Below are 17718 nucleotides of genomic sequence, written 5' to 3' on the forward strand. Positions count from 1 at the left end.
GCAGGGAAACCATCTGACCAGTTTGCCTGTAGCCTCAGTCCTTGTGGAAAAAGTCAGCGATGCCTCATTTGATGATAATGTCATGAGAAGTCATTTTTGGAAGTGTCTGTCTCAGTCTTCAGAGTGAGACAGAGAACACATTGTATTGTTACATTGTATTGCTTAAAGTTAGTTCTCCCCAAAATTAAAATCCAAAAATCTTTTACTCACCCTCATACCATTCCAAACCTGTGTGCATTTGTTTCTTCCACAACAAGAAAAATATATTTGGACCCCACTGACTATGATAGCATGAAAGATGTTCCATTAGAAAGAAATACAGAGGTTTGAAACAACATCAGGGTGAGTAAATATGAGGGTAAAACATTCCTTTAAGATCAAAACGGCTTAGAAAAGCTTTCTTAAACAATGTATCAGCATTGCACCACACGGTGTATCAAGAAGAGCTTACGGCAAATGCAAAATAGACAAACAGAACTGTCAGTAGCCTATATAACTAAAAAAAAATAACCGCAAGGCGTGAAATAAGCTTCTCTCTCTGATGTAGCCTAAACGCGCCTCTGTCAGACTCTGCTTATACGCTTTGCTTTGCATAATGCGTAAACAGAAATGAGTTCAAACCCCCCAAACAACGCAGTGCGCTGCGCGCGCGCACCGACATCCAATCAAACTAACAGTGCCCACTCACCTTGATGATCGGGTGATTCAGAACTGGTTTAGCACATCTGTCCACGTCAGTCTTTTTGAAAGTTTGGAGATCCGTTAAGTAAATACTAATATATTTAAATATTTTTAAGCTCTGATGAACACAAACAGCATCCTATGCGCACTGATCTTCTTCGCTCTTGTGCCACAAGTGTCTTCCTATTCGATTTCACAAGGTTGGAGATTTACAAGGAGCGCGCACATGAACGCGGAGAGTGAAGGTCTGACTGGGTTATGTGACGCCGCGCGTGTGTGAAGCAATCTCACCCTGATTGCTGAATGCATGTAAAGGCGGTCCATTAGTCGCACTAGAGGGCGAGATCGACGAGCACTGCATTAAGGCGGCGTCCCACTAGGCATCTATTTTGGTTGGGGTGTCTCACCTGTTGACTGTTTTTGATGAAATCTCGCCACCTCCTGTCAGATGTCTGTCACACCGATTTTAGTGACAGAGGGGAGATGCCTACATCTTCTCCATTGATAACACAAATATTTTCCAAGAACGTTCCCTTTAAGTTATAAAATTGTTATTTCTGAATATGGTCTGAACGTTCAAAAATGTTAATTTATTTATTTATTTATTTATTTTATTTATAAAGAAAAAATGTGGTTTTGTCTTAAATGCGAACGTTAAGGAAACATTTCATTTCATCCTTTTGCAAACATAATGAGATCATTACAGTAATTATGAATGTGCTCTTAACATTCTGGAACAATTTGTAGCTAGTTACATGTACAGTAAAAATATTACGGTATTACAATATTACAATACAGCATATTGGTGACTATATTTTTCAACACTTGTAATTAGTGTTTTTTTTTTTTTTTTTTTTTTACTGTTCGACCTAACAGACATGATGAACCTTACATTTGCATTTTATGCATTTGGCAGATACTTTTATCCAAAGCGATTTGCATTGCATTTTTAAGGGACACATTACATTCAGTTCTAGCAAGCGCCAATGCTCTACTGTTTAAGCTTAACACAATTAGCATAACACGCATGACACAAAGATTATGCTATAAACTTAGCAATAAAAATAAGCAAAACTATTTGGTAACACTTTATTTTACGACCCGCAAACAACTGGGTAAGTACACAGAAATTACGGTGTACGTTTATGTGTACTTCATAAGTATAAGGGAACAATATGTTAAGTTTGGGGTAATAAAGGGGTAACAAGCAGATATACAACCTGCAAATAACTTCGTAAGTACACTGAAATTACGATGTACATTTCTGTAATTATAGTGTACTTCCGTGTAGGTATAAGGGAACAATATGTTAAGTTTGGGGTAATAAGGGGAGTAACAAGCAGATATACAAGCAAATTATTTAATTAGTTAAAAAATAACAGGCACCTATTCTTTTAATATATTCCAGGCAAAAAATGTACGTCTGTTGTTAATAAAATGTAGGCTATACTTCTGGCTAAATATGTTCTTGTGCAATGTTACAGGGTAATTTTGACATCTGTGGGTTTAAATTGTGAAAATTAAATATATATATATATATATATATATATATATATATATATATATACAGTGCCCTCCACAATTATTGGCACCCCTGTTTAAGATGTGGTCGAGGACTTTTAAAAATTCTCCCTTTTTTTTAAACAACATAGAATCCAGATGCAAAAAAAGAGAAAAATCCAATCTTTTATTTAAGTACATTACTTTGGTGGTAAATTTTTTTTTTAAAATTTAAAAAAATAAAAACTTCAAATCATGTGTCCCACAATTATTGGCACCCCTGATGTTAATACTTTGTACAACCCCCTTTTGCCAACAAGACAGCACTTAATCTCCTCCTATAACATTTCACAAGATTGAAGAACACAGAGAGAGGGATCTTTGACCATTCTTCTTTGCAAAATCTTTCTAGATTATCCAGTATCCTGGGCCCTCTCTTGTGCACTCTCCTCTTTAGCTCACCCCACAGGTTTTCGATTGGATTGAGGTCTGGGGACTGAGATGGCCATGGGAGGACCTTGAGTTTGTGACTGAACCATTTTTGTGTAGATTTTGCCAACGTTTTGGATCATTATCCTGCTGAAAGACCCAATGACGACCCATCTTCAGCTTTCTGGCAGAGGCCATCAGGTTTTTATTTAAAATGTCCTGGTAGTTCAAAGCGTTCATAATGCCATGCACCCTAACAAGGTTCCCAGGGCCTTTGGAAGAGAAACAGGCCCACAGCATCACAGATCCTCCACCATACTTCACGGTGGGCATGAGGTACTTTTTCGGCATACACATATTTTGTTTTACACCAGATCCACTTAGAGTGTTTGTTGCCAAAAAGCTCAATCTTAGTCTCATCCGACCAAAGCACACGATCCCAGATGAAGTCCCAGTGCCGCTTGGCAAACTCCAGACGTTTACGTTTGTCAGTGTTAGTGAGAAAAGGCTTTTTCCTAGCATGCCTCCCAAACATCTTGTTGGCATGTAGAGAGCGTCTGATGGTTGTTTTGGAGATTTTGTGACCCCAAGATGCCACTATTTGATGCAATTCTGTGACAGTGAGCTTAGGACTTTTTTTTTTACTTTTCTTAGCATCCTCCTCACAGTGCGTTGTGGCAAGATAAACTTGGGACCTCTTTCAGCCTTGTTTGTCACTGTTCCTGTTGTTTTAAACTTCTTAATGATTCCTCTAACTTTAGATATGGGCAATATAAGGTGAGTGGCTATTTTCTTGTAGCCATTGCCTGACTTTTAAAGGTCATCACACATCTGCCTTACTTGAATGGTGTGTTCTCTTGTCTTTGCCATGTTGACAAATGGGTAAGAGAATTAGGCCTCTGTGTCATGTCATATTTATACCCCAGGGAAATAGGAAGTCATGAATTACTAATTAAAAGTTCCTAGATATCCTGACCAACATTAGCAACTACAGAAAATATATATTTTTTTAAAAATCAATTACATTTTTCAGCGGAATTGTTAGGGGTGCCAATAATTGTGGGACACAGGATTTGAAGTTTTTATTTTTCTAAATTTTTACATTTTTTTTACCACCAAAGTCATGTACTTAAATAAAAGGTTGGATTTTTCTCTTTTTTTGCATTTGGGTTCTATGTTGTTTAAAAAAAAAGGGAGAATTTTTAAAAGTCCTCAACCACATCTTAAACAGGGGTGCCAATAATTGTGGAGGGCACTGTATATATATATATATATATATATATATATAAATTTGCTGGGCCCTCAAGATTTGCTTGGAATGAGGAAAAGACTTTCCAATTCCCAGAGCACCTCAGCCATCTTCCTAAACAAAAGAAACAAATGGTCCGTAGCAATGGTAAGGATGAGGGAACGGATGCTGACATGGTAACTGTTGGGACCCTACTTCAAAAAAAAGTCTTGTGGCACTTGAGGTGGAGAATGAGATGCTGAGGGAAGAGAATTAAAACTGAAAAAACAATTGGAGAAACAGAAGTAAATTTTTTCCTTTAATCAAATTTCTAATAGTCCTGACAGAGTTCAATATTTTACTTGAGTGGCTTTTATTGTCCTGTTTTTGGAAGTGCTTCTTTCTAAATTTGAGCTCAGACAAGGCAATAACAGTCAACTGTGGACTTCTCCAAAATTTACATCTTGGCGATATGGTTATGGCAGACATTTTGGTTATGGCGACATTTTGCCAGAAGGAGTTTCCCTGAACATCCCGTCTTTCCTCATCAATGAACAATTTACACAGAATGAAGTGAACAATAACAGATTCATTTCAAAAGCTAGGATACATGTGGAGTGTTTTATTTAGTGACTGAAACTGTTTCACATTTTGGACCACATTCCATTCCAGTTCAAACTAGATAAGTGTGTGTGTGTGTGTGTGTCTTACAAATTTACAGACAGCCATTGGATAAGTTAACTGTATTGTACAAGAATTTCTGGGTGTACTTCATGTCTGTATATTAATAACTGTATTTATAGTTTTATTTTAATTATATTTATTTATTTATTTATTTATTTATAGGCCCTTGAGATTTCACGTAGTGATATTGAGCAAAGCTTCTGTGTTGCACGCATAGGTTGCACATTACACATAGGCTCACTATTGGCCGACGCTGGTCTTGTGTGTGATGCGTGTGATGTACATCCTAGAAGCTTTGCGATGCCCACAAAGCCAGAAAATATATGCTGCATGGAGATAGAACAAGTATCGTTTTGTTTATGGTTATAATGTCAGACTGCTTATCACTCAGGGGTACGTTTCCCGAAAGCATCGTTAGCCAACTATGGTCGCAAGTTCTGTTGTTATCAGCATATTTCAACGAGTCGGTGTTTCCCGAAACAATCGTTCCAACGAACATTCGCAAACAGCATCGCAAAGTTGTGTGGTTTGAAGGACAGCTCGCGACCTGTGGTTAGAAGCATCATTTCTATATTGCATGACATTTGGAGGTAATAAATCCTTATCTTGAGCAAAATAAGCAAGCTGACATTCAGTTCAACCGGTGTCTTTTATTCAGCATACATACAAATGGAATTTACGTCTTTTAGTTTGTCAAAAGATTTGAAGTAACGTGTTTGAAGAGTGCGCATGTGCGAATGTGCTCTACTAGGCTATGTAAGAACGAGCCAAATATTGAGTCTGGTAATAAAGCAAAACAACTGAGAACAATTAGAAATAGTCATCAGATGACATGTCTTTAATTTATATAAAATAAATCTAGCGTTAATTGGATCTCAAACAGTTTCATTAAAAGTAGTTATCTCCACCACGTGCGAAACCAACGTGGTTGAATGATACTTTGCGACAATGGGTTTCGGGAAACAGACGTGACTAGCTAGTTGATTTTTCCAACGATGACAAGCTAGTTGATTTTTCCTACGTCGACAGGAAACGCTAGCCTGGCTGCGCCCGCCTACGCACTTCCGCTCAATTTCATTTTCGTTCATGTACGAGAGTCTGGTAGAACCAGGCTAAGGAAACGCACCCCCGGGGACAAACTATGCTTGGTTTGGTTTTCTTTTGTCTTACTATGCTTGGTTTGGTTTTCTTTTGTCTTACCTTCTCCTTTGAGCCTTTTTAATAGGAGAGGTCCACAAACAGGAAGCCACATATATACCGTCCTGAGGAGGAGGAGTTCAACTGAGGATGTTTCTGCATTAAATGCATGTGGTTTCTAAATGCTTATAGGGTTTTTTAGTTGAAATAGAGCATGACGAAGAAGATGCTTGAATTGATGTTTGTAGAATAAAGTGTAAATGTTCCTAATATTACTTTATAATATCCAAATGGTGATTGACATTGGATTGTTTGAATGTAGGGGGAGGAGATCTGTAAAAATCTATAAAAAAGATCTATAAAAAGAGTCCAACTGTTTGATGATGAAGACAAAAAGGGTGTTTGTTGGACCTGTAGCAAACTTTTGATATTCCTTGAAATATCAAGATGACTGCTAAAGGTCATGCTGGTCCTCAACGAATTACCAGAGCACATCCTGTTTTGCTCTGAGAGGGAGAAGAGGATACAGTGAACTGCATGACTTAAAGGGCGGCATTTGTCAAAAACCTAGAAATGAATGGGGATTTGAAAAACAAGTCAGCCAGCATACTCACCACCTTACCTCACCAAGGAGGGGGAAGGTGTGGAGAGTTGTCATTCATTTTGAACACATTGCAAGAACTTGGGGATGGCTAATGGATGAATGGGCGACTCGAGTGGTCACTTTGTTGACAGAGAAGGCCTTCGAAGCATTTGCGGGGGTGGATGAACGACAATCTGGTTTCTACGAGGACATCAAGGCTGCAGTACTCGCTAAGTACAACCAACGGAGGTGTAAAGGAGGACATATAAAGTAGGAGACATATCGCCAACACTTTAGGAAACTCTTGGCACATCATTAACTGATTTAACTAAAAATAGCCCCACTAAGTTTCATTGGGCAAGTGAATGTGAAGAAGCTTTCAAATCCCTTAAAGGTGCCCTAGAATTTGTTGAAATAATGTTTTATTTTTGTCTCTTATATCTAGAAGGTATGTGGCTTATTTAAGGGCATTTTAAAAAAAGTACAGATATGGTTTTACAGGTTCTTTTTCAACTTTGCTTTTTTTCTTTGCATGATTGTTTAATGGGGTGCTTGTGGTTTTTCTTTTTTAAAAGGTTTTATTTTTCATAAACTTCACCTTTATTGTCAGCCACGCTCTCCTCTGTCCTCGAACGAGCGGTTGACTTCCTGAGTCTATGAAACCACTCCCTCAGAAACAGGCAGTGGGCTCAGATTGGTTAGTTTGAGCCGGTGTGTTGTGATTGGCTAAACTGTCGCTCACATTGTCCGGAAGGTTAACGCCCATTACCTTTACGGGCGAAACGTGCATGTCATGAGCTCCGGTCCAGATGTAAATAATAGTGTCAAAATGCAGTATCAGTTTGAGGCAGAATCAGACAGAGAAAGCGGTGATGAAGAGAGGCAAACAGAACCTCACCACACACAGCTCTTACTAAATATTTCTGGCTACTAATGTTAAACACAAACAGAGTCGGCATTAGTTTACGTTCTTGATCAAATCGAAAATAACGTCATAAAGCATACTGTATATACATGAAAAATACATTTACAACATCAATACTTATACAAAATTCAGGTCCATAATGTTTGTACACGTTTGTCGTAGACACAAAATAGCATAAGTAGCCTAGTGGCTATAAAGCCAATGCTGGCATTTGAAAAAAAATAAATAAAACACAAGGCTACGTCTGGAATTATGCAAATACATTTAAAATGAAGCCACAGAAATATGGTCATGCCCTTTTCTGCATATTCCGGAGGGAGGGTTGATGCAAATGTATGGGTTAGTAACGTCTAAAACCCAGCTGTAGTCCCAATCGAGTCTTTTTTAGGCAATATACTTCCTGATTTTTAAAAGACGATATCTCTGCTTACACTAAACTTTGCAGATACTGTGCACGCACCAACAGCAACATTACACACTATTTAAAATCAAAAAAGTTGACTCACTTTGGGTCATGTTCATGTACTGAACTCTTGTTTTTTCACTATGTCAAGATAAAAATCAATTTCAAATTCTAGGGCACCTTTAAAGATATGTTATGCCAAGAGCCAGTTTTGCAGAGTCCTAACTTTTCGAAGAGGTTTTTCTTATAGGTGGATGCCTCTGACGTACGACTTTGAGCAGGTCTGGCCCAAGTCAAAATCTGGGACTGAAAAACCTGTGCTGTTTTTGAGTAGAAAACTCAAGTTTGATAGAGAGAGAAGATACTCTACCATAGAGAAGGAAGGCCTTGCTATTAAGTGGGCTGTGGACTATCAGATATTACTACAGAATTCACATTGCAAACAGACCACAGGGCAATGAAGTGGATGCAATCAATACAAAATAGTAACTCCAGGATAACGCGCTGGTGTCGGGCTCTGCAACCATATAAGTTTACAATTGAGCATTGTCCAGGTAAGAGCAATATTATTGCTGATTACTTATCCTGTTTACCTCACCAAGACAATCCAGAGGGGTGAAAGGAAGAAATGGTGTGGCCCAACAAAATCAACTGGCATCCTCACAGAAAAAAGTGTCCATATCTGAGGAGTGGGTACTTTAAGATCCAGTACCAAACACAAACAGATCCACATCTCTGGCCTCTTTGAGGAACAAGATACGACGACATGAGGCATCCAGGGCACTCGAAATAGCCCAGGAGCTCGCTGAAAATGGTGGACAGGATTTACTTGGAAATTTTGTGAGATCTGTGTCAGAGACTATGTTGGCTGAGACAGATAAACCGACCTTTCACTGACCATGACAATCTCATTGAGGAAAAAAATTATGTCAACATGGCCACTAGTTTGCACTCAAGGTACAGTTCTTAAAAAAAATGTGGAACAGCAAAAGAGATGCAGAAAAACAATTGTTCACAGTATTGTGTCATCTTCAAGCAAGTTGTCTGTTCTCATTGACGAGGCTACATCTCTCAGCCACAAATTTGCCATGATTGTCAACTTGAAAGCCTCAGTAAATGGAGCAACTTCTGAATGTTTCTGCAGCTGGTTGAGCTGGAGAGCCAAAAGGATATAGAAGCCGCTCTACTTAACTGTTTGGACACTGCAGGTTTTAGTGAAGAGTTGCTTCAAAATAATCCACAGGTCTCATTTGTTTCAGATGGAGCCAGTGTCATGTTAGACAAGAACTCTGGTGTGGCAACCAGATCCATAATCTCTACAGTCAGTCCAATAAAAATTCACTGGAGCTTCTAGAAGCCGCACAAGAAGTGGGTTCACAGTCCTGAAAATTGGCAGAGTTTTAAATACACAATGGGTGGCCAGAAGCCTCTACTCAACAGACATTTTGAAAATGCTGCGGGAGACCAACAAGAAACGGCAAACAGAACAAACTTACAAAGGCCTGGCACGTCAAAAGCAAGGAATTCCTGTGTGACCTTGGAATCATGTACAATGCACTGTCTGTCTGACTTGCAAACCTGTCTGAGCAACTCCTGGCCCATTCAATCACACTTTTGAGAGCAGACCAGCTTCTAAAGCTCACCGTCAGAGTGCTAGCATTATTCAAAGACCCCCTAGGAGAGAAATCATAGGAGGCACTGACAGCTCAAGCTTTGGAATATTTTGGATCAGAACACTATATTGAGTCCAACATTTAGTTTAAATTGATAAAATTGTTCGTTTAAGTCGCATTTTCGCAGTTTCCCCTATTAAATTAAGTCATGCAGCAGATCTTTTGCCACGTCAGGCTGAGGGGGGTTGTTCTGGCGGGAAAGTGACGTCAATGCATTCCTCTATTCATTTTTCAAAACCTGATCCCATGCTTTCTAGTTACGGATCGCTGTGGTAATATTTTATTAGCCACCAGATGGCGCTGTTGTCAATATTTAGAACATGTGTCTCCAACCCTGCTGTTTAGCTCCAACCCTAATCAAACAGCTAATGAACCAGCTAATCAAGTAATATTTCACAACAGCTGAAAAGTTCTACATAGTGTGAGTATCTGTAGTATAAAAATAAACAAACACATATTATATATTGGTAGGGCAATCTGATAGCACTGTCAGATCATTTTATACAAACTAGCTAGTAGCCTAAGCCTCTAGTTTGGACTTTACGCTCTAGTTCCAGAGTAAGAATTTGAAATGCTGGTGCAACCCTACCCTGATGATGAGATCATGCATGCAGACTATTGTCCGCATTCCTCTCTCACCCAACCCTTCAGGATATTAGCCTAGCTCCTCATTCTCTCTCTTCCATGGTGGAGCTGTGAGCCGAGGGCACAGACTGCAGATGAGGGTTTTCATGTCGACACAGATCGTTGTATATGAGGTTAACACCTGGGGCCTGTTTTTAATAAGGAGGTACAACAAACTCTGTTAAAGCTTGAACTCTGAGTTGACTTACCCTGCTGAGATGGGAAACTCTGAGTTTTCGGTTTCAGAACAGCTGAAAATGAGTTAGTTCAATCAACTCTGAGTTGACTGACTCTAAGCGCGTGCACCACAACTATAAAAAAGCCATTAACAATGGAGCGCAGATATTATGAGTCACCATGGCAACAGCGCCAGACAAAAAGAGGTGTTGGGTATAATTAATTACCAAGTAATCTAAATATTGTAATTTAATTAAAGGGATTACTCTTAATTATTCTGTAATTTAAAATAAAATATGACATTAAATAGGCCACTGCATAAACTATAGACCAATTCAGTATAAAACAATAATGGATTTAACATACATTTTTAAAAGGTATATTTTTTTATGTAACCTTCTCCCTCTACACACTTTGATCAATTCAAGAATAATTCATGTCGTTGCATATTGTTAATTTGAAAGCATTAAAAGTGCAGTTTCTTGTCTCTCCTCTCCGTATTAATCAAGTAGTTGAGGTTGATACATAGACATATACACCAAGGAACATATACATATATGTAAAACATATATATATATATATATATGTAAAAAAGGGGAGGAGACCGCAAGAAACTCTGGGTTTACTGAAGAAAACCTGCTGCCAACCAGGTTAGGTACCATGGTAACTGATTCTGAGTATAAGTTACCTCTCTTTCAGAAACGGGCTTGACTTACTCTGCTTTCTTGGGTTTGATATAGCCCCCTTTCTGAAACGGAAAACCCAGAGTTTCCCTCATTTCAGGGTTAACATACTCAGAGTTTTCACTTAACCTCCTTTCTGAAACAGGCCCCTGACCACTGCAGATTTAAGATGCGTTAGAATTGAGCTGCGTCCCAATTCAGAGACTGCATCCTTCAAAGGACACACCTTCGAAGGCCATGAAGGGCAGATCGTTTTTTTTTTTAGACAAGGCCACAAAAGAATCGTTCTGTTTTAGCCTTCATTTCACAAGAAACAAAGGGTGCATCCGAAGAAGCCTAAGCAGTTCAGTCAGTTTAATCTCCATTATAAATCAATGCTCTGCCTTTATTTTAGGACATTGACACACATAGGTGCTTCTCAAACGTTAGGCTGCATCTAAGTGAACCAACCTACTGTAGTACGTATCTCGACAGCCACGTCATCAAGGCTATCTCAATTTGAAGAATCCTTGCATGGCAGTTTTCTTTCGTGCCACTTTTTGCTCCAATGACAGTTTCTAGTAATCTGGAATATCCTGATTAGCTGGTTCATGTGTGTTTAATTAAGGGCTGAAGCTAAACTCATTTAAACAGAAAATGGCCCTTGATTAACAGGTTTGGACACCGCTGCAGTACACGTTGTATCAATTTGATTCGATTAAAGTATTACCTTGTGTGACGAATGTACAGTAGGCCTACTGTATAGGGTACAACGGGGCTAAGGGGTAAAAGGCTCCTTTGATTTAATTTTCCTCTAAACCACTACATGGGACAAAAATGTGGCACACCATTTTCGGAAACATCCGCTTTTTAAGATGCATGTGGATTTTTGGCTGATCCTTGATGTGATCACAGGCAGCAGCACAAGGTTGATCTGTGCTTCTTTGAGCTAATGTTATGTTATACAGTATAATAATAAACCAGCAAGTAACAAGTAATATATAAAAAAATATGGAGACATCATTCAAAAAAAAATCTTGTTTCATTTATCAGTATTTGTTAACTCATGTGTAAATGCCCAGAAATCCAAACCAGACATTTGTTGTAATTAGACTTTTAGTGTCCTATAACAGGACACAATGCAGTGAATAAATAACACCATCCCAAGGAACAGGTTAATCCCCATCTGTTGCTTTGTCTTTTAACCATAGGCAATCATGTTACACCTTCACAATAGAGATGCACCACCTTAAACAAACAAGTCTGTGCAACAAGTTCAAAGGTTTCAAAACACTTTCATTCATTTTTGGAACATAAATTAATATATATGAAATTAATGAAATCAGATATTTATATTATAATATTTATATGATAAAAGAAATCCATATGAATCGATCGTTTTAATCTACGTTTTCTGGACTGAATTAAATAAAATACTATAGTCTATAGCCTTAATTTAGCACCATGTCATATTGATTGATGCAATTAATACTTATATATCCATTTATTTAAGAGATAGCTTATTTTATTTTTTATTACTTTTATTTTTAGTACTTGATCTGTCAGGTTCAGGAACTATGTTGCTGGAAATATGGTGTTGTTTAAAAAAAAAAGTTAGAGAGTAATATTAAAAAGGTTTTAATAATAATAATTTACACTACAAAGGTAATGTTCATACATCAAATATTCATATATATATATATATATATGTGTGTGTGTGTGTGTGTGTTCGTGTGTACTAAACAGACAGTCTCTCCAACAAAGTAATTCCCAAAATATTTTTACACCCCTGGGTCATCTTTAGTTTTCTCTGTGTTTGTGATTTGTGTTTCCACAGGCACTTGCACTTTCTTCATCTCAACTCCTTTGACCCAGGTGTAGGCACAGGACCCACCCAGCACCATCAAATTGCTTGTCCACCACAGTGCACTCTTACTGGACGCCCAGTAGACGACTGCCATCACAGTCTGTGCACAGGATTTGGCTGTGCCGGACACATTGTGCGTCAATGGACTGGTGAATTTGATCTGAAGTCCCGTCACGTATCCAATTGCAAAGCCGAAGACTCCACCTAAAATCATCATGCCCCAAAAATGTAAATGTGTCAGTCGGCTAAACTCAAACACGCTTTTAAATTCCCCTAATATGACCATAATGGGAATGAAAAGTACACTAGCATTGAGGTTGTTGTAGAAGGAGAGCTTCCAGATATTTCCATCCACCACTGGCAACACTTTCTTTGTGTAGATGGCATTGAGAGATACGCAAAGGCTGGCAACTACACCGAAAATGACGCCTGTCCAAGAAAGGGAACCTGCCACAGATTCTTGGTCCACACCCAGCCAGAATCCACCTGAAAGGCAAAGAACAAAGCACAAACTTTCAGCATTCCTCTTTTGCAGCAGGACCCGACATCGACACTACTGTGAGGATGAACTTGATCCTCACAGTCACTGGGAAACAGTAAGTATAAACTCAAACCAGTGAAGAATAACATTTATGTTGATTCTAATATTATATATATATATATATATATATATATATATATATATATATATATATATATATATATATATATATATCAAATAATTATGTATTAAGAAAGGTACGTTTTTTTCCCTTTGCTTTTTTCAGGTACAGACAACAACGTTGTCCAAACAAAAAATGAAAAGAACATTAAAATGTTAGATGTATACAAGGCCAGTAGGCTAGTTGGTGATGCCACTTTGTAAAGAAACACTGCACCTTTAGGGCCCAATCATACACACGGTGCAATGCAGTGCCACGCGCAACACAATTTATTTATTTTTTATTTTTTGCTAGTTTCAGCCCGACGCGTTTATCATTTTCACGTCCTGCGCCACGTTGTTTAAATAGCAAATGCATTTGCGCCCATCTGTTCGCACAAAAATGGGCTGTTGGTCTGAAAACGAGGTGTGTTAAGGCGCATTGATGGCGCGTTGCTATTTTGAGGAAACTGAAATAGACTGCGCCATCGAGCAACTGAAACCTGGTCTAAAGTCAATGGCGCAATACTTGTTTTTGTTATTTAACGAGCGTGTTAAAAACGTGCGCCTATAGGCGGGTCCACAACGCGCATAAACTCTGCTTATTAAACACGCAGGGATGCGCAGCATAGGATTACAATATGCTGATAAATGGTATTTGATATAAATACTGTATATTACTAAGATAAGCTCTTTTTTTTGGATGGAAAAGCTTAGTGTTTATTATCGCATGGGTAGTAGCACTGGCTTTAGCGGCTTTCATTTGATGATGGACGTCTCTTGATATTTATTTTAGCACAACTGGGCTGTATTAGGCTATTGATTCCAGTGGTCTTGCTTATAAATTCCGATTCAGCCATTAGCCTACCTTCGTGATCACCCAAAGAGTTCTGCAGTGGCAGTCCGTTCAGAGTTCCAACCAACATAAAAAATAAATAATTACACTGTGCATGTACAAATGAATGATTTAGGAGGGAACATCAAAGAGCGTCACAACTCTTTCTCTCTATGGCTCTGCAATAAACTAATCAGTCTCAACGCTTGTGCCATGTCGGATTCGCTATTAACATGATGGAAGCTGAAATTGTGCCAATACCTTCCTGTAATTCTGCAATTCAACAAATTGTTTTTTGTTTTTATTTATTAAATTATATTATAAGTTATACGTTGTAACCACTTGCCAAATTGGAATTGCCAGACGTTCCCATCAGGCTCTGTGGTAGCACGTCAAATCATTCTCGCAGCTATAATTCATGTAGGATATTTTGAAGTATATTTTATGACGATAAAATAGTTACATAAACCTATTGATATATTAAGACTGCTGACTATAGAACAATGGCAAGGAAAACTAACTTTACAGTGCCCTGAGAGCCCTCTAGTGGTCGGGAGCATTTCCATTATGTTGTGGCTTTATTTTGTTGTGTTGTATATTTTCGGTTGTGTTGTGGCTAATTTCCGTTATGCTGTGGATTCATTTCGTTGTGTTGTGGCTTTATTTCATTGTGTTGCGGACTTATGTTTGCTTTTTAAATTTCGTAGTGTTGTGCACTACTGGGCCACCATAGTAAACCAATCAAAACCGACTGAGCTGTCTGGCCAATCAAAGCAGAGTAGCTCGTGGAAAGGAAGGATTCAGAGAGATTGATTCATCTGACGAGGCTTGAGAATCATTAAAAATGTGGTGATGTGCAAATTTATTGCAAACCAAAACACAAGCTAAAATCGTTCCCTTATTGAAATATTACTTGTAAAATGCAATTACAATGAGTAATGCCACTCATCATAATTGCATTTTTACTAGTTTTAAATTAAATTCTTACTAGTAGCAATTACAATTAGAAAGCTCTCTAATTCAATTAATACTTGTAACAATTACAATTAGAGAGCTCTCTAATTCAATTTAACTAGTAAGAATGCAGAGCTCTCTAATTTAATTTTTACTAAAAACTAATTAAAGATATGTATAATTGCAGAGCTCTGTAATTGAATTAAATAGCTCTGCAATTGCATTCTTACTACTAACAACTGAATAAGAGAGCTCTCTAGTTGTAATTGTTACTAATTAGAATTCAATTGTAGAGCTCCATTATTAAAAAATGAATGGAAGTCAATGGATACATATGACTAGTAAAAATGTATCTGTAGACCCAACAGATACATTTTTACAAGTCATATGTATCACAATGACAATTAGAGAGCTCTCCAGTGTAGTAGAGCTCTCAAATTGTCATTGTGACTAGTAAGAATTGGAGAGCTCTGTAATTTTAATTCTTACTAGCAATATATTTTTTTAGATAGTTCTGTAGTTGTTATTTTTACTAGTAATAATTAGATAGGGTGACCATATTTTGATTACCAAAAACCAGGACACTCAGCCCAGCAAACACATGGGCCAACTCAAATGATACTCGAAGTTTACTCAAAGATACCTTATTAATTTCAATACATTTAAAGTAAGTTATGCCTCCTCTGTATGGATAGAAAATTGTTATATGAAAACAGGACAGTTGGTCACCCTAAATTAGAGTGATCTACATGTAACAATGCAATTAGACAAGTAAAGCTGGTAACAATTTAACCTATAACAGCCTGCCATACAAATGTATATTACGAGGAAATGAAAGTTTTTTTTGACCTTTGATGCATGTAAACCCGTTGTCGGAGAAACTTTAAAATAGCATAATTAAATAGGGGCATTTTAAATGCTCGAGCCAGGTGGATTCTGATTGGCTCTCCATGTTTTTATTTGACGTAATCCTTATAGACTTGGTGTAGACTTATTTTCTTAGAATCAAAATGATTATTATTTTTATTAGAAGTGTGCATCTTTACTTGCCTCACGATTCGATTAATTATAGATGTTTTAAAACTCATATTATTAAATGTTTCAATAATTATTTTATTTGCATTGAGGAAACGTGTTTCTATTTGTATGTTAATTTCTGTTTGGTAAGAGAGATGGGGAGGGGTTGATACTCACCTAGAATGACTCCACAACACAGCACCGCGTACAAGGAGGTTGATTGTTTTAAAACAGTGTACGACAAAATAACATTAAATACGGTGGAAAGAGAGCGGCCAACCGTATAGAAAGCAACTCCCACATGTTTTAGGCACAGGTTGTTGAATGTGATCATGCTGATGAACACGATCGTCAACGGCAACATCTCTCTAGACACTCGCAAATCAAATTTTAAAGTCGGGAAATCCACATATCCAGGACAAAAATTTGCGAGAAAGTTCATGAGCAAACATAATCCAACACTAACAACACACTGGAAAAATGTGATGAAGACAGGGGCATCTAGTTCCTTGTTGTCTAACAGGTCGTTGTTCAAGAATACCATGGAAATAGAAACGAACCAGTAGAGAGTCACAACCAACGCGATTTTTGTCGCTTTAAGAATAAATGTCTCTTCTTTGCCCCCCGGACGATTGTAGTCTGTGAAGGCCATTCTTAATATTCTGGATCGTTTGAGTTGGGACCTGTTCATGTTTCAGGAATAAATGAAGAAGAACAATGTAAATGAACATTAGTTATTTCATAATAACAGCAACATTTCGCGCCGGCTCTCTGTGAATCTGTGAGCTGGACATGAGAAAAGCGACAGTCAGGCGATAGCCAGAGTGGTCGACAACTTCCCTGTTCCGCGTTTCTTAAAGGGATACCCTCACCTAGCTATTAAACATTCAACTGCACATACTCTCACAATAAAACAAACACTAGGGGATCGTTTTGAGGTGCCATTTTTTTTTTATCTTACCTTAACAACAATAAAATAACTTTGAATTTTTTGTTTGTAACGTTTAAAAATGTAAAACTATGTTAGAATTTGATACCTGAGTCTTACCTTAGTAGACGTCTGACTTGCTCCAAACCATTTGCATTGCACATTAGTACTACATCAGGAAGTGTTTTTATTTTCTAACTCCTCCTTTCCCTTAAGACTTACACTGTACATGCTATTTGATGTTCACAATAGAGCATTAAAAAAACTACCGTAGTATGCCTACGTTTTTGATTGTTATCGCTACATTAATATCTGTGTGAACATAGACTTTAGTCCCATCAAAACAAAGGGGTGAGAAAAAATAGGGGGAAAAAAATAAATAAAAAAACACACACAATTTAAAAGTGCTATATATATATATATATATATATATATAATATGTTTTACAGTTTCCATCTCGGCCTTAAAGAATAAACCTTAAAGAATAAACCAAGTGCTATTTATGATTTTAAAAATCATAAAAAATAAAAATGATATAAATGTTGGCTACTTACCCCTAATTTCACATATTGCTTTTTGATATAATGATGAAAGATTTTTATTTTCTCACTTGTACTTGTTAATATCCTCAGAAATTTGTTTTTTATTATTTCATTTTATAAATTAATGATAACAGTATCGTTTTAATAACTATATTTTAGAGCATTTTTATCAATATCCAAAATTTGTTTTTGTCTAGGCATATCTGCTTACATCCATAATCAAAACAAA

General features: G+C 37.4%; 2 protein-coding genes and 1 pseudogene across 4 annotated transcripts in view; 1 reads left to right on the forward strand and 2 right to left on the reverse strand.

Annotated features, from left to right (window-relative positions):
* Positions 1-1058, reverse strand: part of LOC120477835 (RAS guanyl-releasing protein 2) — a 51458-nt gene extending 50400 nt beyond the window's left edge. For all 3 annotated transcript variants that reach the window (XM_039669741.2, XM_039669740.2, XM_039669739.2), the window contains exon 1: positions 689-1058. The gene's annotated coding sequence lies outside the window, so the exon portion shown is untranslated. The remainder of the gene's footprint in view (positions 1-688) is intronic.
* Positions 1059-6354: 5296 nt separating this feature from the next.
* On the forward strand, positions 6355-9328 carry LOC148998333 (E3 SUMO-protein ligase KIAA1586-like; annotated as a pseudogene).
* A 3000-nt stretch (positions 9329-12328) lies between these two features.
* Positions 12329-17181, reverse strand: slc35c1 (solute carrier family 35 member C1). The gene is made up of 3 exons (XM_039669661.2): positions 17068-17181; positions 16197-16702; positions 12329-13059 (listed from the first exon to the last, which is right to left on the reverse strand). The coding sequence occupies exons 1-3, from the start codon at positions 17109-17111 to the stop codon at positions 12488-12490; spliced, it is 1122 nt and encodes a 373-aa protein (XP_039525595.2). The 5' UTR covers positions 17112-17181; the 3' UTR covers positions 12329-12487.
* Positions 17182-17718: the final 537 nt, after the last annotated feature.

This window comes from Pimephales promelas, chromosome 1, assembly GCF_988280905.1.
Source record: "Pimephales promelas chromosome 1, fPimPro1.hap1.1, whole genome shotgun sequence".
NCBI lineage: Eukaryota > Metazoa > Chordata > Actinopteri > Cypriniformes > Leuciscidae > Pimephales > Pimephales promelas.